We start from the raw sequence: 26690 nt of genomic DNA on the forward strand, positions 1-26690 counted from the left end.
AGATAAATTCTACAGGTTGACTACACATGACACCTTTCATAAAGATGGGTTCCAGAGATTGACAAAAGAAGATCCTGATAAGGGTCTGGGGAGGATCTGGTACAGTGTCAGCCACACAGACAGAGCAGACGTCACCAGGCTGTTAGCCATGTCTGCTTCCAGGCTTCTAGGTGAATGGCAGGTTATGTATCCCTCCCTGTAAAGGGACAACTCTGTGGTCAACATTCTGGTTCCCCCAATGCCTATTTGTGAGCACAAGGATCTCCATATCTCCTATAATAAACAATCAAGAGATAAACTCATGAAATACAGACAAAAGCTACACGGGGAAAAAAAAATAGAATTGACAAGTTCTTTGCCTAATTAAGCAAAGGAGAGAAAAGATTCAAATATGCACTAACAATTTCTTAGATTTAAAAAAATCTTATGTTTATTGAGAGTGTTTTCCCAGCACTTAAGTTTGTACACTATGGTTGTGCCTAGTAACCAGGAAAGCAAGAGGGTGCTGGACTCCCTGAGACTGAAGCTACAAACAGTTGTAGCTGCCATATGGATACCGGGTCAATACAGTTGTAGCTGCCATATGGATACCGGGTCAAACCAGGGTCCTCTGCAGGAGCAACAGGTGCTCTTAACTGCTGAGCCAGCTCACTGGCTCTTACATTTTTTCTTTAACTAGAGGGAAGAAGTAACTATTGTTATTTTTGTGTGGTTGGGTTGGTTGGTCTGACTTCTGCTACTCAGGTTGAAGGGTGTCTGGAAATCCATAGCTCTGGGGCCGCAAATTCAACTCACATGGTGCGAGACCTGGGGATAACACCAGAGCCAAGGAACCTCATGGCTCTGAGAGGAGAACTCAACAGAGAAATTGCAACTCCTAGGGGAAGGTTGCTCCACTTCTTCGTTTCATCTTTCTTTTCTTCTTCCTCTGATGAATGAGTCACAGGAGGCAGAAATAGATCTGAGAGGAGGGAGAAATCACCCTCCGAGTCTCTTAGAAGACATCACAGAGATGGGAAGACACACCCTTAATATAGAAATTCTTAGAGGGGGGAGTTCTCTGGAGCAGGGATGATTTCCAGAGAGTGGATTGATGGGATTTCCAGTCCTGATCTGTGGAAAGCTCAGGGATTGGTGGGATTTCCTGTTCAGCGATTGGTTGGTTTTCTTATAATTTATTTTATTTTAATTTTATGTGCATTAGTGTGAAGGTGTCAGATCCCTTGGAATTAGGGTTAACAGACAGGTGTAAGCTGCCATGCGGGTGCTGGGAATTGAACCTGGGTCCTTTGGAAGAGAATACAGTGCTCTTAACCACTGAGCCATCTCTCCAGCTTGGCTGGTTTTCTTGCTTAGGAATTGGTGGATTTTTGTAGGACGCACAGTGATTGGTCAGTTTTCCTGCTCACGGATTGGTGGGGGTTTGTTCAGTCTTTTCACCTCAAATTTGCATAATCTGGGAGGAGTCCTGCTGAGGGGCTGGAGGTGAGAGTTGCAGAGACAGGGGTTTTGGAGCTGGGCTGCTGGCGCTTCCTCAGGCAGAGGTCTGGCGGCTTTTCTGCCTTGAAGGGTTATAAAGTCTATAAAGCGTCCAAATTAAAAAACAAAACAAAACAAAACAAACAAACAAACAAACAAAAAAACAAAACAAAACAAAAAAAACAAAAAACCACTCCAGAGTGAAGGCCACAGGCTGGAGCAGGAAAGGTTGTCATCACAGACAGCTCCCATGGCAGCAGGAGGCATTCTGAGGCAGAGGCAGGAAGTATCACCACGGACAGCTCCCGCTGAGGCTTTGCTCTGGATCTGCCGCCATCTTGTCTCCCTCCTCCAGGGCCCCAGGGCGGGAAGGAGGTGCTGACTGCACTGAGGCGGGAAGGGGAGCTGGCAGGAGCACTTTCACCAATTATTTATTGTCCCCTGGACAGAGCTCTTGGGGGTGCAGTGGGCCTTTGGATTCCCGGCTGCCCCAGGGTGGGGGAGGCGGCAGTGGCTCACCACAGCTTGTGGGGCATCAGAACCGGCTTGGGCTGAGTGGAGACAGCCGAGGCTTGGAATCGCCTCAGCCTGGGGCGTCCGCTGCACCAGGCTTGGGGTGGCAGGTTGACTCAGCAACAGCCTGACACTGTCTAAAAGCACTCCCACTCATGGTGCTTCCACAGCTAGCTTTTGCTCAAAAGCTTTGCTGCTCATGACTAAGGATTTGTCCTCCACGGTCGGTCTCCATCCATGGTTTTCATCCCTTCCATGTAGCAAGTGGATATGGCAGCTCAGATAATGTTAGCAATCAGGGACAAATCTGAACATGATTCCTCTATGCTAGTCATTGTTCCAAGAACTTTGCAAACAACTCGTCTCCCCTGTGCTAGGCTTTGGAGGGCAAGATTCGTATTTCTTAAGCTTTGCAGACACAAATGTGGCACTGTGAATTCAGGTGACCCACCTAGACACTCAGGGATTGCTTCTGGTGCTGAAGCCAGTTCAGCTTGCTCCCTGTCTCAACCACGGGACACACGAGTCAGTCCTCTACTAACTTTACAGGAACCACCTCAACAACCTTAGAGAACTGATGAAAGAAGAGAAAGAGGAGGAGGAGGAGGAGGAGGAGGAGGAGGAGGAGGAGGAGGAGGAGGAATAACTCTTCAATGCCCTATGACTGCTCCATTTCCTCTGGCCTTATGGTCGTCTACTATCTACCATTAAGTGCAATTACTATAAGTTCATACTACATCAATTATCGGCTAATCCCTTAGACACTAATTAAATAAAACATCAGGGATAACTTCCCAGCCAGAGGAGAACAAGCTTCTACACTGTGTCTGGGGAAAAAGAGCAGAGCCCTCCTGGAAAAGAGCGCAGAGGGTGAGGTCAAGGTGAACCTGGGGAATGATTGTGAAATCACAAGGAAGTGTGGTAGAAGCTGTCTAAACCCCCTGACTTTGGCAATAAGCTGAACTGTCTATTTAAGTGTGGAAGCTGTTCTACCATATCAAAGCAACCACAACTCAACGCTCTTGCAATTCTGAAGATTTTCTGTGGCCAGAGGAAAGCACAGTTGACCCAGTCTTCCCAGAAAACCTGCAGCCAGAAAAAGTCCTTGCTACTTCCAAGCCAAGAATGACCTGTCTACACCTGCTGAGCACCAAGTTCAGGTAGGCATAAGGTCTCTGCAACTTCATCAGAACAACACCATCATCCTAGCATTCCTTCTGCATTTGCAGTGAGTGCCTTCCTAAATACTCACTCCCCAGTGCAGACCAGCACAGGCTGAAAAGAATGCTCCCTCCCTGAGCCAGGTCCTCTGTAGATGCCAGAGAACCATGGAAGGTAAGGGTCAGTCCTGGGCTCTAGATAACTTAGAGACTGCATCATAGAGAGGCTTTGTGACATCTACTTCTGGATAAAATTTCAGGTGGAGGCTAGCTTGTAGAATGAAACCTTTGCTTCACTTAGTATAGGAAAAATGTTGGCTGAAAACTGTCATGGAGAGAGTGCACATTACTTCCTCACCGCGCTGGGGAAGGCTTAATTTTACTCTCATCAGAACTGTCAGAGATCGACTGCCGTTGATCCAGGACACAAAAATCCCTCCTTGTCTTGAAAACCTCAGTAAAGGAGAATGCCTTACCACCAAGGCTCAGTGTGCTCTGAACCCGGCTTATGAGAGCAGGGACTGAGGTCTTGACTGCCCAGGCTGGGGAATTTTAAATTTCAGATTGAGGGGCTAATAAGAAGTAAAATCTCATGCTCAAGTGTGTTTGCCCATCTCAGGAGCTGATTTCTGGAAGTTTTACATGCTGCGCTGAGTTTGATTTTTTTTTCCCTCTTGAATGGTGGAGTAAGTCACATTTCTATCAGGTCCCAAAGGAATTTCAACAGCAGTTGCTAAGAATGAGATGAGATAGATAAGCAAACAGATGATTTAACAGCTGGTAGGTAGGTAAGTAGATACATAGATAGACCAATAGGCAGATACATACAGACACATGAAAACAAGATCAATCAGAGGATTGTATAGCACGCAGAGGATGACACCTGTCATGGGAGCACATGTCAGCCTTGTGCAGACAGAACCACAAGATCATGGCTGGAGCTAAAAATGAAAAGTACCTCAGAAACAACCTGGATGCTTTGAGCCATCATGACCAGGGAGATGTCAGCTGTGGATGAGGGGGAAGAGGATGTGCTGGCGTTGGGAGCACGGTTGATGGGTGATGTCATCTTGGATGTGTCTGCCCACAATGTCAGGAAAGGGGAAGAAACTTCCAAAACTACAGCTGAAGGCATGGGTCTAGAAGAACTCTGCTCTGGTGTCACCATGCCAGATGTGGACATTAATGTGCTGGCCCTTGAAGGGAACTTGCACCTCAGAGAACAGTTGAGACAAGGGGCATGTGTTGGTGGTATAGTGACCAGATAGAGGCATTCCAGGAGAGCCAGGAAATGCAGAGAATAGAGGGAGAGAGCTGGAGAGCAGAGTGACAGCCTGGCATTGAGCTGTTTCGTCTCCATGGAGGCTGTCAAGGACACAGGAGGACTAAGATCCCACCACTACCACCATGAAGGCAGACAAATCTAGCCTCAAACTCCAGTGTGAGACTTAAACCATGGGTTTTCTAGATGTACTGTGTCCTTTCACAGCTCACTGTGTTAACACAGGGTTCCTGAGCTCACCAGGGATAATTCCTGCTCATTGAAGTGAATGCTTTTGAGAGATTTTGATAGAATAGTGCAAGAATTGAATGTTTTCGCATGCCTGAGAGCATTGTTGCAAAAAAAAACCTTAGTTTTTGAAGCTAGAGGAAATTGTTACTCACCCATCTAAACTTTAGGATTCAAGTCATTTTCACGTGACAACACAGTTCTTTGCATTATCCTGTGGAGGAGGTGAGCCTGCTGCGATATCTGACTTGAGCAGACTCCACTAGCGCTCCCTGTGTACACTAAGTGCAAATCAAGGATTACGATGGGTACTGTGTAAATTGCCTTCATGTGAGATTGATTTTCAGTTTTCTTCAAAGCATTTCATCCCCACTGTGGGGTCAAAGCACTCGGGGAATATGGGAAGCGAGAATGACCCTCCCTGCTCAGGCAGCAAGCTGTCATGGCTCCAGCTGCAAACTGCTGCAACCCTGAGGTCATGTCTTGCAGACAACAAGGAATAAAGGCTGAGGACTCAAGACTTGAGCACTTCAACCCACACTGTTAATTAGAGAGAGAAAAAAATACACACCCATGAAGAATAAAGATTCTAAGAAAAAATACTGGTTAAGTGGAAAGGACTACATGTTTTATATGGTTACAGACAGTGGAAACAGTGGCAGGTAAGAAGTAAAACAGTCTTCTGCTGCGTAGATGACACATTTCTCCTCAGCAATGGTGCCCATCATAATCTATCAAGATTATCGGAGGCTGTCAGGCAGGCAGAGAGCCTTGACCCATACAGTCCCCACACACAGCAGAGCTTTGACCAATGTTTGATTGTCATTGGAGAGTTTTTCCAGATGGTTGAGGTCTCCAGCAATCAAAGGCATACTGCAGCCAACTCCTAACTGCCTGATTTTACATTGTCTCCTACCTCAATCCCATGAGTCAGTGATGGCAGCTCATTTGTTCCCTGCTAGCGGCAGCACCCAGAAAGCAAACTGGCTGCTCTCTCCTCTCTCTCTCTTTCTCTTTCTGAGATAATAACTCCTTGGCAAAGCTGTATCTGGAATTTAAATGTCTCTGTAAGTATGAAACAAATAGCATTTCAGAGGCGTCTGATCTTTTCTCAAACAAGTCCATGCTCACAATTGCGCCCTCTCAGGTCTCATTAGAGATCAGTAACAAATCAGGAACTAACATATCATGTCTCTAGGCTACTCCAGGTATTCAGAGAGCCCAGAACCCCGCTATTTTTGCTTCCTAAGTGAGTGACACAGCTGCCGTTTTGAACAGTCTTAGGGCAAGAGCTTCTGCAGTCCTGTGAGCCAGAGTACATCCTCACAGTGAAAGGGCCATTGTCAGCCATCAGAGGTCAGAAGGCTGTGATCCTGTCAGCAGAGTCCCTCCCTGCTTGCAAAGCCGTTCCTCCTGCTTTCTGTCACCTCTTTCTTCTATCCTACCACTGTCTCCAGAAAACAAAATTAAAAACAAAACAAAACGCAGGAAGTGGGTACGGTGTGTTTGTACAGAAATCAAACATTCTGAAAACAATGGGAATTGTGGTAGTCATGACTGAATTTAAATGAAACCTACATTTGTGTGAAACTTTGGCACATAAGCCTCTTTATCTTCTCCAAGATCTGCAGCTGAGTCATGTCTCATTCCCCACTCTCAGCATAACAGATGCAGGAGTGGAAGCTTAGAAACCCTGGCTGGCTTGGGGAAGGTCAGGGTAGGAGGGGTGTGAGGTGTACTGGCTGCTGCTGGGGCTCTTCCTCCAGAGGCCTCTCCAGAGGGAGGAGGGTCAGACAGGATGCAGCCTGAGAAAGAGCAGACACAGAAGGGGGAAATGATTCACGCTCTTTGATGACAGTCACTCATTCAGATTCTCTTGACTCATCGCAGTTTCCACAAGATGCCTCAGAATGAGAAGTGACAACCAAAGCTGCTTCTGGGACTCCCCAAAGGACTTCATCCTCCTGGGCATTTCTGACAGGCCATGGCTGGAGCTCCCCCTCTTTGTAGTCCTCCTGGTGTCCTATGTTCTGGCTATGCTGGGAAACATCTCCATCATCCTGGTGTCCCACCTGGATGCCCAGCTCCACAGCCCTATGTACATTTTCCTCAGCCACCTGTCCTTCCTGGACCTCTGCTACACCACCACCACAGTCCCTCAGATGCTGGTCAACATGGGCAGTTCCCAGAAGACCATCAGTTACGGTGGCTGCACCGTGCAATATGCCATCTTCCACTGGCTGGGCTGTACTGAGTGCATTGTCTTGGCCGCCATGGCTCTGGACCGCTATGTGGCCATCTGTGAGCCCCTCAGGTATGCCATTATCATGCACCGCCGACTCTGCCAGCAGCTGGTGGCTACAGCCTGGCTCAGCGGCTTTGGCAACTCCCTAGTTCAGGTCATCCTGACGGTGAGATTGCCTTTCTGTGGGAAGCAGGTGCTGAACAACTTCTTCTGTGAGGTGCCGGCCATGATCAAGCTGTCCTGTGCCGATACGGCAGTGAATGATGCCACGCTGGCTGTGCTGGTGGCCTTCTTTGTGCTGGTCCCTCTGGCCCTCATCCTCCTCTCCTATGGCTTCATTGCTCGGGCAGTGATGAGGATCCAGTCCTCCAGGGGACGGCACAAAGCATTTGGGACTTGTTCTTCCCACCTGCTGGTGGTGTCCCTGTTCTACCTCCCTGCAATCTATATGTACCTGCAGCCCCCATCCAGTTACTCCCAAGAGCAGGGCAAGTTTATCTCCCTCTTCTATTCTATAATCACCCCTACCCTTAACCCTTTCATCTATACCTTGAGGAATAAGGACGTGAAGGGGGCTCTCAGAAGACTTGTAGCAAGGGCTGGGGGGCTATGTGGCAGGTGAAGGTCTAACCTGGGCAGAGCTGCATCACTCACAGAAGCTTGGGGGAGGTTTGTAGTTCCGTGGGGGTACAGCGCTTGCTTGGCATGCGTGATGTACTGAGTTCAAATGCTTGGAACAGCAGGTTCTTTGAGAGATTTTAAAGTTTCAAAAAACACCATGCCACCACGTGGTTGCTGGAAATGGAATTCATCACCTCTGTGTACATGCAGACAGAACACTGTATATATAATAAATAAATTTGAAGAAAACCCACACCGAAATATATCACCTTCCATGTGGCAATAATGCTTAAAATCCCATCTCTAAGAGTAAGGTGCATTCTCAAAGCACAGTCCTATGAAGCCATTTATCATCAAGAATTACCTAAATGACTTGGTGTTCACAAATACTTTTTAGACTGTTTCGTTTCTAACTTCCTAGCTCTTTCCTTTTCTCCTTCTTCCTGTGTTTCGTCTATTGTTTCCCATTTATCTCTGTAAGCCTTTCTTCACCTGAGTCACTCCAGATGTTTACAAGAGGAGCCTAGCACAGTCTTATCTCACTTACAATAAACATCTGTTTTTCATGGACTGAAACCTTGATAAATTTTGTATTCCTTTTTTTTCCCAAAAACATCGTAAGAATGACATGGCTGCATTCTTTTCATAACCACAGATGATCTCCTTCTTCTTGTGGTTCAAATTGCCTTTGGAGTAACTTTTCGCAGCATTAACTGAAAACTTTATGCTGTGGGAAGTGATGATTCCCCATGAGAATACATGAGTGGAAAGAGATAGACCTAACCTCTCACCGTACAGATGGACATATTACAGTGGGGAATACGGCAACAAATACAATGTTAACAATGATAAACCCTCATAGAAAACATTCAAGAGATGAAGATGTGGAGCTCAGTGCTAAAGCGCCCACCTAGCCTCGTCCTGGCTTTGCTCCCCAGGGCCACACCCAAGAAATGCTGAAGGTGATTACAGCTAACACTTGTAGGAGGCTTCTGTGATGTTGATGATATGATGTGTGTGTGGAAGTATGAAACCTCCAATCCTGATCCTCATGATGTAATCACTTTTGCAATTCCCCCTTCCAAGTGAGAGAGTGCTAAAGGTTGTAGTAATCACGTCAGTTATTATAGACTTCTGGTAGCCAAGGAAATGGGAGATTCTCACACACACCCGCCTGGCTGCCTCCTTCACTGACATGGAGCTACTGCAGACACCTTAGATTTTTTTGCATTTGGTTTTCTTTCTTTTTCTTTTTTTCCAAATGCACATGGAATTTATTTATAATAAAATGCAAACAGTGAGAACAGTTGTGAAACAATCAGGAAAGCCATGTGCAAAAGTTACATTCAAAATGTTTAGCTTATATGTATCTGGCAACCTTGAAGGAAATACTATCTATCCTATCTAGATGAGTCTAAAGTTTTGCACCAAATCATTCTCTTTCGTATCTCGTATTTATCAACCTAAAAACATCTTCTAGACCTTAAAACATTTTCTTATATCCTAAACAACTTAAGCCTAACTGTGAAACTACAATGATCTAGTCTAGAAACCACATCAGAGACTTGAGGGGGGATTAAGTAGGAGGTGCAGGCAAGCAGCATCTAAAACTAAGAGATGACAGAGACAGTTTACTGTCTGGTCAGTCATCCTTACTCTCTCTATAATATTGGAGCATCATCTTCAGCCTTCTAGCCCAGTATATCTGGCAGACATCACTGTGAGGCAGGAATTATGAAGGACTTGCCCTGTCATGGCAGAGTTTGGCAGTCAACTCAGCCTGCGTCTGAGTCTTGTCCTGGTTTTCTCTCTTTTTTAATTAGACCATTATTGAAGATTTATTTGATTTTAATTTATGTGTACATATGAGAAGCAGAGGCCAGGAGAGGGCATCAGATCCTCTAGAGCTGGAACTGAACTCAGGTCCTCTGCAAGAGCAACCAGCACTCTTAGCCACTGAGCCGTCCCTGTCCCTCCAGCACCTTGCATTTGTTTTCACATCCTTTCAGATCCTTTTATACTGAACTCTTTGTTTCTATCCTGCTGCCTTGATAGGCACTATTAATGTAACCAAGCCTAACCAATTAACAATAGATGAAAATCAGGAAAAGACAAAAATTAAGAAAGCATTTCTAACAGTGAGAGCAAAGCTTAAAAGCAAGTCACAGAGCTGAAGAATCTGATTTAAGAAATGTGAAAAATAATGACTTTCCAGGTTCAGGACCATGGTGTTTTTTTCCAGTGGATTTTCATAGAGCTGTCACTGCATAGCAGCTCAAAGCCCTTTTCTATCCCAGAGTAACAGAGAAGAGCCCTTAAGAGATGACACAAATCCAAGCCACAGTCAATAAAATTAACATGATAAGAATCATTTAAAAAGGTCATCAGTATGTATATATGTATAGATAGAGAGAGAGAAAGAGAGAGAGACAGAGAGAGAGACAGAGAGAGAGAGACTTGATTTGATCTAATTCTAGGACACATTTGAGCATCGAGACTTGTGTTTCCCAAAACAGATGTGTTTAACTGCACTCTCCAGTTCTCTTCACCTGTGAAGGCTAGGCTTAGTGACTTTCTTGGCCACTTCAACTAGGTGAGAGATTCTCTAGAGCTTCCTGGACGACATTGTAAGATACCTGGAAATGTAGTTAGCTGTGTTCTTGTATTCTCGGGTACCCAAGTCACCAAAATGTTCATTATCTGTAAGACTGGCCACGCTGGGGAGGCCACAACGGAAGTGCCATGTGAGCCGCTGGATCCTCCAACCAGGTAACCCCAATACCAGACACAAGAACCAGCCAGAAGAAACCTGAGCAAAGCTGTGGTCCCTCAAAGGATGAAATATAATGGTTTTCAAGCCCAGGCATTGGCATGGGCTTTCTCGCAGCAGAGGTGCTTGGAGCAATAGGGGTCCCTTAGACTCTCAATTTTCATAGACATGTAACACCACAGGATAAGCACAAAGAACTTCTATTTTAAAAAGATGTTTGTTTTTAAATTTATTTGATTGGTGTTACGCCTATGGAGGTCAAAGAGGGTGTCAGATCCTCTGGAACTGGAGGTACATACAGATGGTTGTGAGCCAGCATGTGTGTTCCTCAGGAAGAGCAACCAGTGCTCTTAACCATTGGTCCATCTCTCAAGTCCTGAGAATGTCTATTACTCAGTTATAAAGTGGTTAAGTGATTCACTCACAACTAAATTAAAGCATTTTGACCTGACAAACTGCTATGTAATAGATTTGTGTCACGCATGGCAAGAATTTGACAACACAGAGATAAAGTGTCACAATTCAGTTTCCCATGATACAGAAGGCAAATGTGTTGATAAGTATTCAAACCTTAGACGGAGGTTGGGGGCTCAGCTTAGTACTAGAGTTCCATCACCATCATGACTGCTGCTGCTACTAGCACTGCACACACACACACACACACACATACACACACACACACTCACGAATGCACGCACACATGCAATACACATACATGCGCGCGCGCACACTTCTAAGCAGGCAACGTGTTTGAACTGAATTATGTACCACACGCTTTTAAATCAGTCTTACTAGGGGGATGTAGCTCAGATGGTGGAGGCTTGCCAAGGACCCACGAAGCCCTGGGTTTGAGCTCCAGCATCCCATGCACTGAGTAGTGGCCCACGCCTGTGGCACCAGCACTGGAGTGATGGAGTGGGGGAGCATCGGGAGTTCACGGGGGAAAGAACAGACTATTTTTCTCAAAGGCCAGCTCATAAAGACAATGTTCAGCAGCATGGCTGCTTTGCCCTTGCACAGTTCCCTTACGTTAACAGCTCACCAGCCACATTTCCATAGCAGAGGCAGGGAGGCCCCACTGAACAATACGAAACAGTGTCTCTGCTCTGAGCAATGCTTCGTGGTTTAAAGGTTGTCTCTGTGTACAGAACAATCGGTCAGCATTTATTTGTGATTAGCAGTGTGTGCTGCTTAGGAGCTGATCTTCAAATGGGTAAACCTAAGCTGTTGTCACCCATGGGCAAGATGCATTTTCTAACAGAGCTGAAATCCTTCCTCCCAAATCTCAGATTTTTTCCCCACTAACCAAAGCTGAATTATTTTGCAAAAAGATTTTTTAAATATGTAAAGTGATTTATTTTTAGTACTTTGGACAAATAACTTAAAAGAATTCCAGATACATTTTTAAATTAAGAAAGCAGTGCATACATACAATAAATACAAAACAAAACAGGTTTTATAAATCTCTTGAGTTTTCAGGTAGCCGAGCAGAAAACATAACTATTAAAAAAAAAAAAAAAAATAGCTGCCACAAACTTGCTATCTAGCGCACCCAGCCCCTTACACGGTAGAGTCGAGTTAACAGAGAACAACAATGATATGAGCAAGTGTGGGGAAAATGAGAGGGGGGGGGTGTTAAAAAGAACAGCACAGGAGGAGGAAAGGACAAATCAGCATGGTTTCTAGAAGCTGGTTCCATGGGTCGCCAAGAGGGAACACCTTGCCCTTCCAGTGATGGGAGCCGAACCCTCTGGCCGTTTCACATTATCAGTGTCTTCGCTGGGGAAAACACGCTTGGCTTCCCACAGGAGCCTTTGCTGCAGCCCCTGAACTGGACGCCCTGGCTTGGTCTGATGGTGGAGGAGGGCTTGACAGCAGTGATGAACAGTGGGCAGTGGGGTGTGGAGCAGGACCGTGGAGCCTGGCAGCCCTGCCACCACGGTCCTGCTTCTACGCCTACCAAGAAGGCTCAAAGACAATGGTCATCTCAGGCTTTTCTTCCTGAAGCGCTTCTAAGGCACGTTTTGTTTCGCAATTAAAATACATTTCTCCCAACCTGTAAAAGCAGAAAGCAAGCTCTGGGTTAGACGCTTCAGAAAACTGCAGATACTCCAGACAAGTTCCGGCCCCGTTGCGTGCCCCCGGCCGCCCCTGGCCTCCCTGCGAGGCCCTCCACAGACTGCACTCACTGGAGGCTCTGCAGGTGGCAGCCCTGCTGCTTGAGAACCTCGCAGAGCATCATCACCCCCAGATCGCCCAGGTCGTTGTTGCCCAGGTGCAGCTTCCGAAGGCTCAGGTTGCAGGTCAGGATGGTGGAGAGGCTCCAGCAGCAGTGGGAGGTGAGGCTGCAGTTGTCTAACCTTTGAGAGAAGGAGGGTGAGCTAAAGAAAACAGCCTCAGCAGTCCAGCCCTTCAGGCCTCCAAGATCTTAGCCTGCCCTGTGTCATGAGCATAAAAAGCCCCGGGGCTGACCAGCCTGAAGCAGCTTTATCGCACGGTCGTTTCTCTCCTCTCTTTTGATGAAAGTTTCTTTTCCTGATCTACTGAATTATGCAGACCAAAATAGTAACAGAAATATGCTAACTGACTTTTTTTTTTCCTAAACATAATGTTCCTCCAGATTTCCACAAAATACCAATGAACCATATGAACTTGTCTGGGGTCACAGGGGCTGTGGTGTCAGGAACTCGACTTTTAAACTTTACACCTAGAGACCTCCCAATTCTCTCTCATAATCTGACACCAGGAAGACTCCTCATTCCTCAGACAGAGATTTGCTTCACGGTCATTCCACCCACGTTCTGCCTCACACCACACATTCCCATCACCTCAGGCAGCCCACGGACTCACTCCAGCATCTGTAGCTTGCAGTTAGGATGCAGAAGTCCCTCACAGAGGAACTTCAGCCCCGAGTCTCCAAGGGCGTTACTTCGAAGGTAGAGGTGTGTGAGGTTCTGGTTGGTTTTGAGCACAGTGGCCAGAGCTGAACAACCAATCGAAGTAAGGCCAGAATTCACCAACCTATAGGAAGAACAGAAGAAAGGGTCTCAGTGCCCAGGCTCTCTCAGACAGACATCACAAGGCACTTTGAAACGAATCCTCCGATGCAAGGTTTGAAGCCAGCCTCTTGAATATAATTTGAAGCATGGCTCCAGTCTCTGAATCCCATAGAAGAGATGGATAGAGAGAGAGAGAGAGAGAGAGAGAGAGAGAGAGAGAGAATAATTGGATGCACCCACACTTCTCATACAGATGTCTTGGCAGTGGACACACTTTGCCATGCCACCTCTCCTAAAAGAAAACCCCACCCCCCTCTAACCAATAATCCTTTGTAGAGACCCATGGTGATTCTGATACCACCCTGGCAAGGTAGCAGGGCAGCCATAACTACCACATACTACCTATCAATGGGAAGAGTAGGATCAACCAAACTCCCATGAGAAAGAGATTATGAATGACAAGGAAAAGCAGAAGAACAGGCCAGGCCCTTGGAACATAAAACTAATATAATACAACTAAGGAGGAAGGGAAGGTGGAATGGTAACTGGAATTTCTCCAAAAGAAAAAAGGAGATCATCTTACACCCATCAGAATGGCTAAGATCAAAAATTCAAGAGACAACGCATGCTGGGGAGGTTGTGGAGAAAGGGGAACCCTCCTCCATTGCTGGTGGGAATGTAAACTGGTACAACCACTATGGAAATCAATTTGGCGCTTTCTCAGACAATTAGGAATAGTGCTACCTCAAGATCCAGCTATACCACTCCTAGGCATATATCCAAAAGATGTTCAAGTACACAACAAGGACATTTGCTCTACCATGTTTGTAGCAGCTTTATTAATAATAGCCAGAACCTGGAAACAACCCAGATGTCCATCAAAGGAGGAATGGATAAAGAAATTGTGGTACTTTTACACAATGGAATACTACTCAGCAATTAAAAACAAGGAAATCATGAATTTTGAAGGCAAATGGTGGGATCTAGAAAAAATTATCCCGAGTGAGATATCCCAGGAGCAGAAAGAGACAAATGGTATATACTCACTTATAAGTGGGTACTAGACCTATAAGATAGGATAAACATACTAAAATATGTACACCTAAAGAAGATAAACAAGAAAGACGACCAGGGATAAGATGACCAATCCTCATCTAGAAAGACAAAGGAGATGGACATTGGAAGTAGGAGTAAACAAGTAACAGGACACTAGTCTACCACAGAAGGAACCTGAAAGACTCTGTCTAGCAGTGTATCAAAGCAGATGATGAGACCCATAACCAAGTCTTCAGCAAAGTGTAGGGAATCATATGAAGGAAGGAGGAATTAGTATAACCTAGAGGGGACAGGGAGCCCCACAAGTTCCAAATATATCTGGGCACAGGGGTCTTCTCTGAGATTGTTTATCCAACAAGGACCATGCATGGATATAACCTACAACCCCTGCTCAGACATAGCCCATGGTAGCTCAGTATTCAAGTGGGTTCCCTAATAGGGGGGACAGGAATTGTTTCTGACATGAACTCAATGTCTGGCTCATTGAGCTTCCCCCCCCCCCCACCAAGGGAGGAGAAGCAGCCTTGCTAGGCCACAGATAAAGACATTGCAACCATCCTGAAGATACCTGATAAGCTAGGGCCAGATGGAAGGAGAGGAGGACACCCCCTCTCAGTGGACTTGGAAGGGGGCAGGGAGGAAATGAGGGAAATAGGGGAGGATTGGGAGGGAAAGAGGGAGAGGGATACAGCCGGGATACAAGTGAATGTATAAAATTATTTAAAAATAAAAAAATATTAAAAAAAAAAGAAAAAAGGAGAGAGGAGAACAAGACAAGACAAGGAAGGAACTGAAAGTAGTGGAAACATGTAACTGACCTCTGTGAACTTCCAGAAAAACTCTGGAAAGTACCCTGGTCAGCAAGGGGTAAAGCAGGGGCAGGAATGGATCTAACAGCGGTGGAGGGAAGGGTGTTATAACAGCTAAGGCAAGTTTTACGTGCCCTTGTGGGGCACAGGGGAAGTGAGACTAGAATGCATTATGTAACCAGGGACACTAGGCTAACGTTCAAGAGAGGAAAATAATATATAAAATGCCTAAAATTTTCAGTTTGTTTGTTCCACAGTACGGAATCTATTGTGAAAGAAATACACATACACACATGAGAGAGAAAGAAGAATAAAGTTACATATACAAGCATGTGTTTTACAGTTACACATACAAGCACGTGACTTTTAACAGTAAAAATGTAGAACTTTTCCAAAAGTGCTTGACTTAATGAGTGACTGAAAAAAAAATGATGGTTATGGGTACTATGAGGTGTTGTGCTCCAAACCAGACCTTCACGAAGCCATATGGAAATGTATCCAGATAGGTGAAAAGCAAGTCAAGGAAAAAAATTTCTACTGTGTTTGTAGTTTAAATTGCTAACTACACTACACAACTGGGTTGAATTCTGTCCTCCCAAAACTTCGTATGTTGAAGTTTCAGCTCTTTAAAATGTGACTGTGACTAGACCCCAAGCCTCACATGTAACTGGTTGAGATGAGGTCATTAGGTGGGTCCAAATTTAATATGATTGACATCCTGATCAAAACTGGAGCTTCTGACTGGAGAGGTGGCTGAGCACTTAAGAGAGCTTGCTGTTCTTGCAGAGGTCCCGCGTTTGGTACCCAGCACCCAGGTCAGGCAGATCACAACCATCTATAATGCCAATTCCAGGAGCTCTGATCCCTTTTTCTCTCCTCTTTGGCATCGCACTCATATGTGATAGCCTCCCTCAACACACACTCATGAACATAATTAAAAATAAGTAAACGAAATCTTAGCACCACAACTTGGGACTCAGTGTTACACACAGAGACGCAGGGAAAACCCTGTATGAAGATGAAGGCCACAGACAAGCTGTGCATATGTGAGCCAACATGCCAAGGACTGCCAGTAAAAGAAACAACAAAAGAATGCACTCTAGCTCATGTCCCTCAGAGAAACCAACTCTGACAATACCTAACCCCCCACCTCCAGAACTGAGAGACAACTTATGCTGTCTAAGCCATTATGTTTGGGGTACTGTGTTATAGCAACCTTAGGAAACACGTACATATAAAATATTTGGCTAGAAGGATGGCTAGCTGGGTAAGTATATAGAGGAGCAGATGCATGGGTCAACATGTGGACTGATAAAGCAATTGATAATGCATGGACATATGGAAGGATGGGTGTTTGTGTATAACACAGTGTCTGCAATTTTGCTTGCCAGGTTTGTAAGTGGCTTTCCCCAGAGGCAGAAAAAGTTTTCACGTTTAACATCAACTATCTGGATAATTCATTATATTAAACTAAATATATGTTATTTTTTGTAAGAAAAAAAACAACTCATAGTGGAATCTGGGTGTGAAATCTGTTTTGAAGACATCTGTCCATGGGTAGTCATTGGGGCTTAGGGGTACATAAGACATCTCAGAGGGTGTAGAAGAAATTAGTAGAAAATCAGCAGCAAAATCCACAGATGACAGGAAGAAAAGGCAATGCAGAATTTCCAGAAGAGGAACCCATCAAACCAACAAGGTTGGCAGCAAACACAGGGAAAGGAGCTCGAGGAAGAAGAGATGGATGAACTGAAGCTGCAGACACCAGCCCAGCTAAGGACTGACAGGGTCGGGGCAACACATGCTGCCATATACTGCAGGCTCCTCGGGGCTCTGTTTGACCACCCCTCCCCTGCAGCAGCGTGTGTGCTACCATCACCATCACCACAGAGCTCCAAGGTTCCTAGAAAGCTCAGAGGTCACATGATATCTGTTGGTCAAACAAAGAGCATCAGAGCCCCATTGCATTGGAAGAGCCAGATAGCACCCGTAACATTCTAGAAAAGCAACTCGGTAACGATGGGACGGGGCTAACAGGACAAGCCCAAGGAAGTACCGTAGTTAATACTGGTTGTTAGTTATGGCTAACTGACTATCCCTCAGGAAAAAAAAAAAGTCTGTCTTGTTAGTGCTGGAGGGTTTTTAGATTTTTTTAAAACACATGATCTCAAACCCTCGATGTAACAGAGTAGGACCTTGAACCTCTGATCATCCTGCCTTTCCCTCCCAAGTGCTAGGATTATGTGGGTATACTCCAAAACCCAGTTTATTCTATACTAGGGATAGAACTGATATGTGATGGAAGTTTTGGTTTCTTTAAAAACCCAGTCATGTTATGTAAATATGTTTTTGTTTTAATCCCAAGAGTGGGATTTTAGTTTGAGCTTTAGTTTGTTCACAGCTGGTAAGTGCTTCATTGAGGGCATGGTCTTTGCCAGCTGCTAATGGCCTGGCTCAGGCATCACAGAGAGGGGCATGGTCTAGGACTCTGACTCTGACTGGGATAAATATGAGAACCCAGGAAGAGAAAGTGTGGCAGTTTGGGGAGAACAGAGACAGGGGGTGTGCTGGCTTGGAGAGACACGGGAGAGACGCTTCATAGAGCAGTGGCTTGGAGTAGATAGAAAGTGGAGACTGCTTGCTGCGTTGGCTGTTGAGGGAGATTGGTATTGACCCAAAAGAATCCATCAATCCTAAATAGCTGGAGGAAATAAATGGTTTTACCACCTTTCCACTAACGTTTTTTCTCTCTTACCGAGGGGTAAGGGACTGGTGGAAGGGAGGAAGAGGCTTAAATACTCCAAATAAAATAACGTTAAAAACTAACAGAAACATGCTGAGCAAACACTCTAACAACTGAATCACATATCCACACTCATTTTGTTATATTTATTTTTTTCCCCCTGAGGCAGGGTCTCATATGTAGCTCCAGTTACCTTAGAACTCACTAGGTAGACCAGGCTGGACTCAACATCACAGAAATCTACGTGCCTCTGCCTCCCTTATGCTGGGATTAAAGGCCTGTACCTCTATGCTAGGCTTGTCATACTGTGCCCTAAATACTTCTCCAACTGCCATTTCTATCACTAGTAGAAAAAGAAATTCAGTTTATTTGTTATATTTACAGATATTGACAGAACGAACATTTAGTCTTTCCTGGCTGATTTCACAGAGATGAGGTAAGTTAGGAGCAAATGCTGAAGCCCTACAGACAATGCACTTGCAAACTATAACCAGGCTGAGGGCAGACTACTCACAAAGGTGTGGGCTGAAGAACCACACAAGGATGTCTGCTGCTTAGCCAGCATCCACAGGCAGAGATCTGATGCTCCGGAACCACATTTCACCTCTTCAAAACACAGGCACTGATCACTACTTAGCTCCATTTGCCTGAAGCCAAAGGAGCTGATTGACACCGGGATCATGAGAGAGCAAGAATGCCCACTAGCTGGTTGCTTGTCTGTGTCTCTATTTGCTGCAGAATTACAGCTCAAAAACCTGAAGTGGGGCCAGCAAAATGGCTCAGCAGGTAAAGGCACTTGCTGCCAAGCCAGATGACCTGAGTTCCATCCCTAAAATCCATGTAAAATGGAAGAAGACAGGCACAGTGGCGAATGCCTTAATCTCAGCAGTGAGGAGGCAGAGGCAGGAAGATCTCTGTGAGTTTGAGGCCACCCTGGTCTACAGAGTGAGTCCAGGACAGCCAAGGCTACACAGAGAAACCCTGTCTCGAAAAACCAAAGAGAGAGAAAATGTAAGAAGAGAAATGACTCCATAACGTTGTCTTTTGACCTCTACACGTGTACTGTGGTGCATACTAAATTAGTAAATAATAAATACATAAGTAAGCAAATGTTGTGAATTATTTTTTAAGTTAAAAAAAGGGTGCCATGCCACAGAAGGTGAAAGTCTCACTGTGTCTTCAGGGCTGGATGCCAAAAGAGCCATCCACAATCCAGCTGGTACCCGAGAGCATGGCTGCACTAGTGCTGATGATGCAGCACCTCACAGCTGAGGTTAGAGACATCTGTGCATTTAAGTATGATGCTGTGTCTGGGAACCAGAGGCTGGAGCTGCTGCCCCACGCCCTGTGGAGAAAGGCCAGCACCCAAGGGCTCAGAACCTAAGAAGCTCTGTGGGAGTAAGAACCCAAAGCCAGGGACATGCTTTGCAGAAGGGATTTGCATCCTTGAAAGCGCTCACACATTAAACGGGTTGGTCCTGTGCATCTTTAGAAGCAAGTTCTGTGCTCAATGACAGAAATGGGGCTGCCAACCCCTAAGAAGCCCCGACAGCACAGCCATAAGTCAGTAGAACCTACCTCATCCATCAGCAGTCATACAGCGCTCCCCAGTGACCTTGCGTAAATGGCTCCAAGACACCCCCACAGGTGCCAGAATTTGCAGATGCTCATGTCCCCCATGCACAATGGCAGTGTGTTTGCATGTCACCTCTGTAATCCTCCCATGGGCTGTAAACTAGCTCTAGATTGTTTATGATACCTATCACGGCATACGTGTTACACTATAAGTAGTTACTATGCTGTGCTGTTCAGGGGACAATGACAAAGAGGAAAGTTCATATATGTGTAAGCACAGACATAATTTTTCCTAACATTTTTAACCCACAGCTGGCTAAGCCCATGGCGACCTGGATCTGCAGTGCAGAATCCCAGTGGGGGCTCCGGGTCTCCAGTGCTTCATCTCCAGCTGATGAACCATTTCTGGAGTGGCCCCACCCATGCTTTCCAAATAACCCATCTCTGAAAAGAACCTGATTTTCCACAGGAGGTACGAAGACCTACTTACCCCAACTTCTGCAAGTTACATTGTGGGTCCTTGACTTTTTCACACAGAACACGAACTCCTGAATCTCCCAAGGCATTTTCTCCCATGTACAGTCTGGTCAGAGAATGGTTGGAACTCAGAACCAAGGCGAGATCCTGACAACACGCAGATGTGAGACAGCAGCTGACCAACCTTCCGTGCAGAGGGGACAAGGTCAGTGCCATCTCTCATGGACTCTGCACCATATGCTAGGACACTGTGCCTGCTGCTGTTCTCAGCTAAAATCTACACCTCAGCTCTACATGGCTCTCATCCTCTTCTCCATTGGTGAAATACAGGTAAGTATTCCTGCACGAGAACATCTGTCTTACTCCCTTCATTTGTTATTGAAATAAAATGTATATATGAGGCCAGGAAGATGGCTCAGTGAGTAAAAGCACTTGCTGCCAAGCCTGAGAACCTGAGTTTAACCCTAGAACCCACAAGAAGGCTCTAAAAATTTGTCCTTTGACCTCCATACAAACTTCATGGCACGTACATATGTGTGTGCTCACACAAACACACACACAGACACACACACAATAAATTCTATAAAACAGTCTTTTAATGAATATGTGATAAAATTTGTCATCTTAACCACTTTTAGGAGCAGAATTTTACTGAGGCCTGGTAGCAGAGGCCTGCAGTCCCAGCTACTCAGGAGGCTGAGGCAAGATGATCAAAAGCTAGGGATATCTGGACAACTTAGCAAGATTCTGCCTCAGGATGAAAATGGAAAGGGTGTGGAACAGAATGCTCACTTAACATATGAGAGGACCTAGATTCATCGCCCATCACACACACGCACGCACACATGCACACACGCACGCACACACACGCGCACACACACAGAGCAGACCTCAGTGCCCTTTAGAGCAGCCACCATTACTATCCATTTCTGATCACCTTTATTTTACAAAACTCAAGCTCTCTGCCCATTAAAACAAAACAAGCAAGCAAACAAAAGCTCCCCATTTCTTCCCTGCCAGTCCCTGGAAGCTACCTACCATCATGTCTTGTATTACGAATTTAAGCAACTTGGGGTTCTTCAAGTAAGTGTAATCACCGTGTTTGCCCTTTAGTGACAGGCTCATCTCACTGCATAGAACACTCTCAAGGCTTGTCTCAATTTCAGCAAGTGTCAGACTTCATTCAAAGCTGTGTGTGTGTGAAAACACCACTTTCTGTGCATTGTCCATCAACACACACAAGAAAGCCTCTGACTTCTGACTGCCATGCTCTGGATTGATGTACACAAACGTAGTGCCCAGGCAGCAGACAGGACAAAAACACGGGATCAAACACGGCTCCACGCTCAGGTGTGTGAGCACCACCGTGCTGCTCGCCATGTTTTACATCCTTGCTTGCTTGTTCCACATCCATGCTTGCTGCTGTCTACATTCCCTCCAGAGCAGTGGTTCTCAGCCTTCCCAATGCTGCGACCCTTTAATTCAGTTCCTCATGCTGTGGTAACTAATAGCTATAAAGTTATAAAGTTATTTTCACTGTTACTTCATGACTGTAATTTAGCTACTGTAAATATCTGTGCTTTCCATTGGTCTTAGGCGACCCCGGGAAAGGGCTGGTCTACCTCCAAAGGGGTCTCAACCCACAGATTGAGACTCCACTGTACTAGAGAGACAAAATTTCCGTTCTCCAAGTCCTTAGTCCTTACCAACACTAGCCTAGTTTCTTATTTGTTTGTTGGTGGGTTTGTTTTCTATGATAATCCTGGTGATGAACTATGACTCAGTACCACCTGATCAACTCATATTTTTTTTTTGAGACAAGGTCTCATGGGAGCCCAGGGTAGCCTAAAATATGTATCAAGAATAACCTTAAGTTTTTGATCCTTCTGTTAACATATCTGGGTTATGGGTTTAATTTGGTGCTGGAGATCAAACTTTGGGCTCAACTTGTATGCTAAATAAGCCCACTACCTATTGATCTGCATCCTTGGCCCTCAAGCACTTTCTTATCTTTTTAGAATTCAAGCATTCAGTAAGGAGTGCATTCAATAAAAGATCTGCCTCTGCTGCTTTAGCGCCATTTTCTTCTATTTAGTGTGAGGCCTAGTGGCTTATTATCATCACAAGGCTCTCAAAACTCTTCTACCATGAGGCCTTGCAGTGTTTTTATATTCTCAGGTGCCTTAAAGACAAACAGTTTTCTTGATTATTTATAAACACACACACACACACACACACACACACGTGCCTGCACATGCGCATACATACCACTGCCATATTTTCACATGGAGCTTTCCTCACAGCAGTCACTGCCTGACTGAATGACTGGCAAACTAGCAGAGGAGAACACAGGAAGTCCTCTAGGCCACTGAGAATATTCTCCTCCTCACACACGAGCTGAGATCTCGTCGTGTCTCCCTGAAGCAGAGTTCCTGAGAGGAACCTACCTCCATGGCAGAGCTGCCTACGGGAGGCGGGCCGGACTCACCAGAGTTTCTTCAGGGTGCAGAATAGGTGCTTCAGTCCCACACACAGAAGTCTGACTCCAAAGTCCTCCAGGGCGTTGTCGCTGAGATCCAGCTCCACCAGCTTCTGGCTGCTGCTGCTCAGGACAGAGGCAATGTCGGAACAGCACTGATGGGAAAGTCCGCAGCGCCCCAGCCTTCACACCAGGTACAGAATCGGACATCAGAGGGTGGCCTTTCTCAGTACCTACACTAGATCCTACGTGTTCCCCAGACCCACAGGTTCAAAATATGGGAAGGGGGTGAGATCTCTGGGAAGGGGAGCCTACAGGAAGACCCATGGGACACGTGGACACTGAGGGGGTTGACTGTAAAGGGATACTGAGACACTGTTCTGTCCCTGTCTCTCTCTTTCCCCCTCACTCTTGCTCTCTTTCTCCTTTCCTATTCCATCATGAGGTGCACAGAAGCCTCTACCATATAAAAAATGCTAACGTGATATTCTGTGTCCCCACAGGCCCAAACAACAGACTCAACTGACGATGGACTAAAACCAGAAGCCAAAACAAATCTTTCCTCCTTTTAAGTTGACCATCTCAGGCATTTATCAAACGGATGGAGAGCCGACTCCTTCACTTGTTTTCCCCGTCTGGAGGTGGTTTAGGCACCAGGCAGGAGCAGATGTGTTCTGGAGTAACCAGAGTCCCTGGGCAATGCACAGGACAGATTAGCAGTGCGCTTCTCCTGCCTGGTCACAGCCCAGGGCTATGGGGCTGACTGACTTTTCAGGTGCACAAAGGGCATATCCTGGATTGTAAACAAAAAGGGTGGTGAGCCTGGAGCCTCTTCTTCACCAGTTTCTCACTGTTGAAGCACCCTCATTAGGCATGTGTCACTGGAGTTTTTGTCTACAAGGTAAAAAGTCTTTGCTTGCACCATGATAATTTAATCCTACTGCTCTCTCTCTCTCTCTCTCTCTCTCTCTCTCTCTCTCTCTCCATTGAGAAATTTAGACAGCAAAGCTGACAGGTGTTGTCATAAAGTCCCTATTCTGCTGGGTCGGGGGGGGGGGGACACAGAAGCCACGACCAGGAAAACGAGGGTTTGGGAGAACGAGAAACGAGGGTTTGGGAGAAGAGCAAGTGTAGTCTCTCCATGCTGGGCTGGTCGTTAGCATTCTCCCAGTCTTCGTGCCAACATGTGGGTATACGTGGCCTTGACTCAGTTTCCTTCCTGGTGAACAGATCTCCACAAGCCACAAAGAAGGGCTGTGGGGAATGTCAGCAAAGCTGAAGCAGAACCCAGGACCAGATCCTGTGTAAACCTCAGGTCTCTGTCACAGCTGAGATAAGCCACTGATTTTGATGATTTGTGATTCGTTTTATGCACTGTTGTTTGACTCCTTGACCCCAGGAGGCCACAGTCAGAAGCTTGGCCTTCAGTGTGGTGGGGAAGGTGTTGAAACCTTTAAGGGGTGTGAATAAGTACAAAGGAATGATGTCACCACAAGCACTGCCCTCAAAAGGAATTAAAGGAGTTAGTTCTCTTGGGAATTCAGCTAGCTCCTCACAGCAGAGCCAGGGAAGGGACTCAGTGGGCAAATGTTCTTGCCACCCTGACTTAATGCCCTGAGTTCTATCTCAGAACCACGTTCCAACAGTGTCCTCTGACTTCCACATGCATGCTATGACATGTGCAGGACCATATGCACACAGACACAGAAAACACACAACACACACACTTTTTAAAAGAAAAAAATAGAAAATTTCTTTTTTTAAATTGTACTTTTTTTAATTTTGAATTTTCTTATTCCGTATATTTAAAGTTAAAATAGAGCATAGAATGGGGTATATGAAGTTCAAAAATACAAGATAATAATATAGTTCATAGGGTAGAAATATACCATGGAATGGGCTTTGTGGTAATGCTATAATTAGGTAAATATTCAGGGAACAAGCCCAAACAAAAATGGAATAATCATAAATTTTCAATAACATTCAGAAAAATTAAAATAATTCTCCATAACATAGAGCCACTCACAAAGCAGGAGGATTTTTTTTTTAATGTGTTCTGGATGTTTTGCTTGCTGGTATGTTTGTGTACAATGTGCATACAGCACCCACAGAGGCCAGAAGAGGGCACTGGATCTCCTGGATTAGAGTTACAGATGGTTGTGAGCCACTGTGTGGGAGCTGGGACTCAAACCCTGGGCCTCTGAAAGCAAGTATGCTTAACCACTGAGCCATCTCTCTAGCTGCCCCCCCAATTAAATTTGTTTAATTAATCTCCCTTTAATATTAAGGAGTTGGATAAAAGCAGTTACAAGAGGTATTGGACTTGGCAGCTAAGAGCTCTTGTACTTGCAGAGGACCCCAGTTTGGTTTCCAACACCCACATGGTAGCTTACAGCTATCTATTACTTTAGTTCCAGGGAATCTAATACCTTCTTCTGTCCTCCAAGGGCACCAGGCATGCACATAGTACACAGATGTATGTACACACAGACAAAACACTCATGCACATAAAATTTAAAAAATCTACTAGAAAAGGGAAAACAGGTGCAGAGAGACAAAACAGCCAACATCCTGATGCACACTTTTTTAATATTTATTTTTTTTAATTTTTTATATTTTTTAATATTTATTTTTTTATATTTATTCTTTTTAAGACTTGTTTGAGTGTATGTACATGTGCATGCTAGAAGAGGACATCAGATGCCAGTATAGAATGTTGTGAACCACGTGGTTGCTGGGGATTGAACTCAGGACCTCTGGAAGAGCAGGCAGTACTCTTAACCGCTGAGCCATCTCTCCAGCCTCCTCTGATCCACACTTTTAAAGACTGGCATGGCCTGGTGTTGTAAAACTATAGCAAAATAACAGAAATTCTTCCTCAGTGAGCTGACAGGCTAAGCTTACTGCAACATCCAGCACAGTGTTCCAGCCCTGGGCTGGCCAAGTGAGACTGAGAAAAAGCGAAGAGCAGCTTACATAGAAGGTAGAATTGATTTTAAAAACAAAACAAAACAAAACAAAACAAAACGGTGAGGGTGCTGGAGAGATGGCTCAGAGGTTAAAAGCACTGACTGCTCTTCCAGAGGACCTGGGCTCAACTTCCAGCACCCACATGGCAATTCACAACTCTCTGTAACTTCAAGATCTGACACCCTCACACAAACATACATGCAGACAAAACACAAATGCTCATAAAATAAAAATAAATAAATTATAAATTAAAAATGGTGATGGGATGGTGTTTAGTATGATCAAGAGGAAGATGGAGAAATGCCCAAAAGAAATGAACTTAAGAAATGTCAGCTTGCACTCATGGTCCCACTAAAAAAGCCAAAGCAGGAAGATTGCTAGAGCCAGAAAGTATAAGATCAGATTGGGCAACATACTGAGAGCCAGTCATTTACACAAACAAATAAACAAAAATTTAAAAGCTGTATCACTGTTAAAAATTCAATTGCTACATGCATCCACAGAGCATGTGTTAAATTGAGCTGGAAGGATGGTCCAGGAACCTAGCTGGAGGAAATGGTCCAGGGGTCCAGATGCTCAGTAGGCTGAACATGTGGGTAGCACTAGTGAGGCCAGCCATAAGAGATGCACTCTTCATCCCCACAACAATATCCATGATGAAACTTCCCAGTTCTCACCCAGAAGCCTGGTCCATGCAGAAATGGAAGACACAGCCTTTGTTTTGCCACCAAGAAATAGCTTTTCTTAGTTCTTCATTGTTCCCGTCTATAGTTTTCCAAACCTACCTCCAGCCCATTCAGCCTGCACATTTATGACAGAGTCAAATGTGTCCCTCCAAAGCCTCCTATATCAAAATTTCATCCCATAAGACCACAGAGTGTGACCATATTTGGAAATCGGCACTTCAAACAGATAGTTGAACTGAATCCTCAGGGTTGGCCCTAGTCCCGCTGGAGTAGTATCAGTTCAAGAAATGGTTGTAAGAGGTTGTAAGAGGTTAGAGCACAGACACACAGCTGCAAAGACTCAAGGAGGCAATGGCCACCAACAAGCCGGGGAGAGACTCAGACGAATCAGTGGATGTGTGAGTTTGGACTTCTAGCATCCAAACCTGAGATAACAAATGTTATAACCATTAGGATGTGGCCCTCAGTCCTTTTTTACAGTAGCCCTGGGAAGAACTGACCAGACCCATCAAGGATCTTTCTCTTACTGTCTCCTCCCATTCATGTCCTCTCACACACACACACACACACACACACACACACACACACACACACACAC

General features: G+C 45.3%; 2 protein-coding genes across 2 annotated transcripts in view; one reads left to right on the top strand and one right to left on the bottom strand.

Annotated features, from left to right (window-relative positions):
- The first annotated feature begins 6572 nt into the window (after window positions 1–6572).
- LOC129667015 (olfactory receptor 2B11) lies at window positions 6573–7529 on the top strand. The gene has a single exon (XM_055594459.1). It carries the CDS (start codon window positions 6573–6575, stop codon window positions 7527–7529), a length of 957 nt encoding a protein of 318 aa, XP_055450434.1.
- A 4165-nt stretch (window positions 7530–11694) lies between these two features.
- Window positions 11695–26690, bottom strand: part of Nlrp3 (NLR family pyrin domain containing 3) — a 24650-nt gene continuing 9654 nt past the window's right edge. The window contains exons 6-10 of the mRNA XM_055594457.1: window positions 22446–22619; window positions 19971–20141; window positions 13149–13319; window positions 12488–12658; window positions 11695–12354 (exon numbers count right to left, since the gene is read on the bottom strand). Coding sequence (XP_055450432.1) covers window positions 12255–12354; window positions 12488–12658; window positions 13149–13319; window positions 19971–20141; window positions 22446–22619 — 787 coding nt within the window. The 3' untranslated portion in view covers window positions 11695–12254. The remainder of the gene's footprint in view (window positions 12355–12487; window positions 12659–13148; window positions 13320–19970; window positions 20142–22445; window positions 22620–26690) is intronic.

The sequence above is a fragment of the Psammomys obesus genome, unplaced genomic scaffold (assembly GCF_907164565.1).
Source record: "Psammomys obesus unplaced genomic scaffold, mPsaObe1.curated_primary_1811, whole genome shotgun sequence".
NCBI classification, from domain to species: domain Eukaryota; kingdom Metazoa; phylum Chordata; class Mammalia; order Rodentia; family Muridae; genus Psammomys; species Psammomys obesus.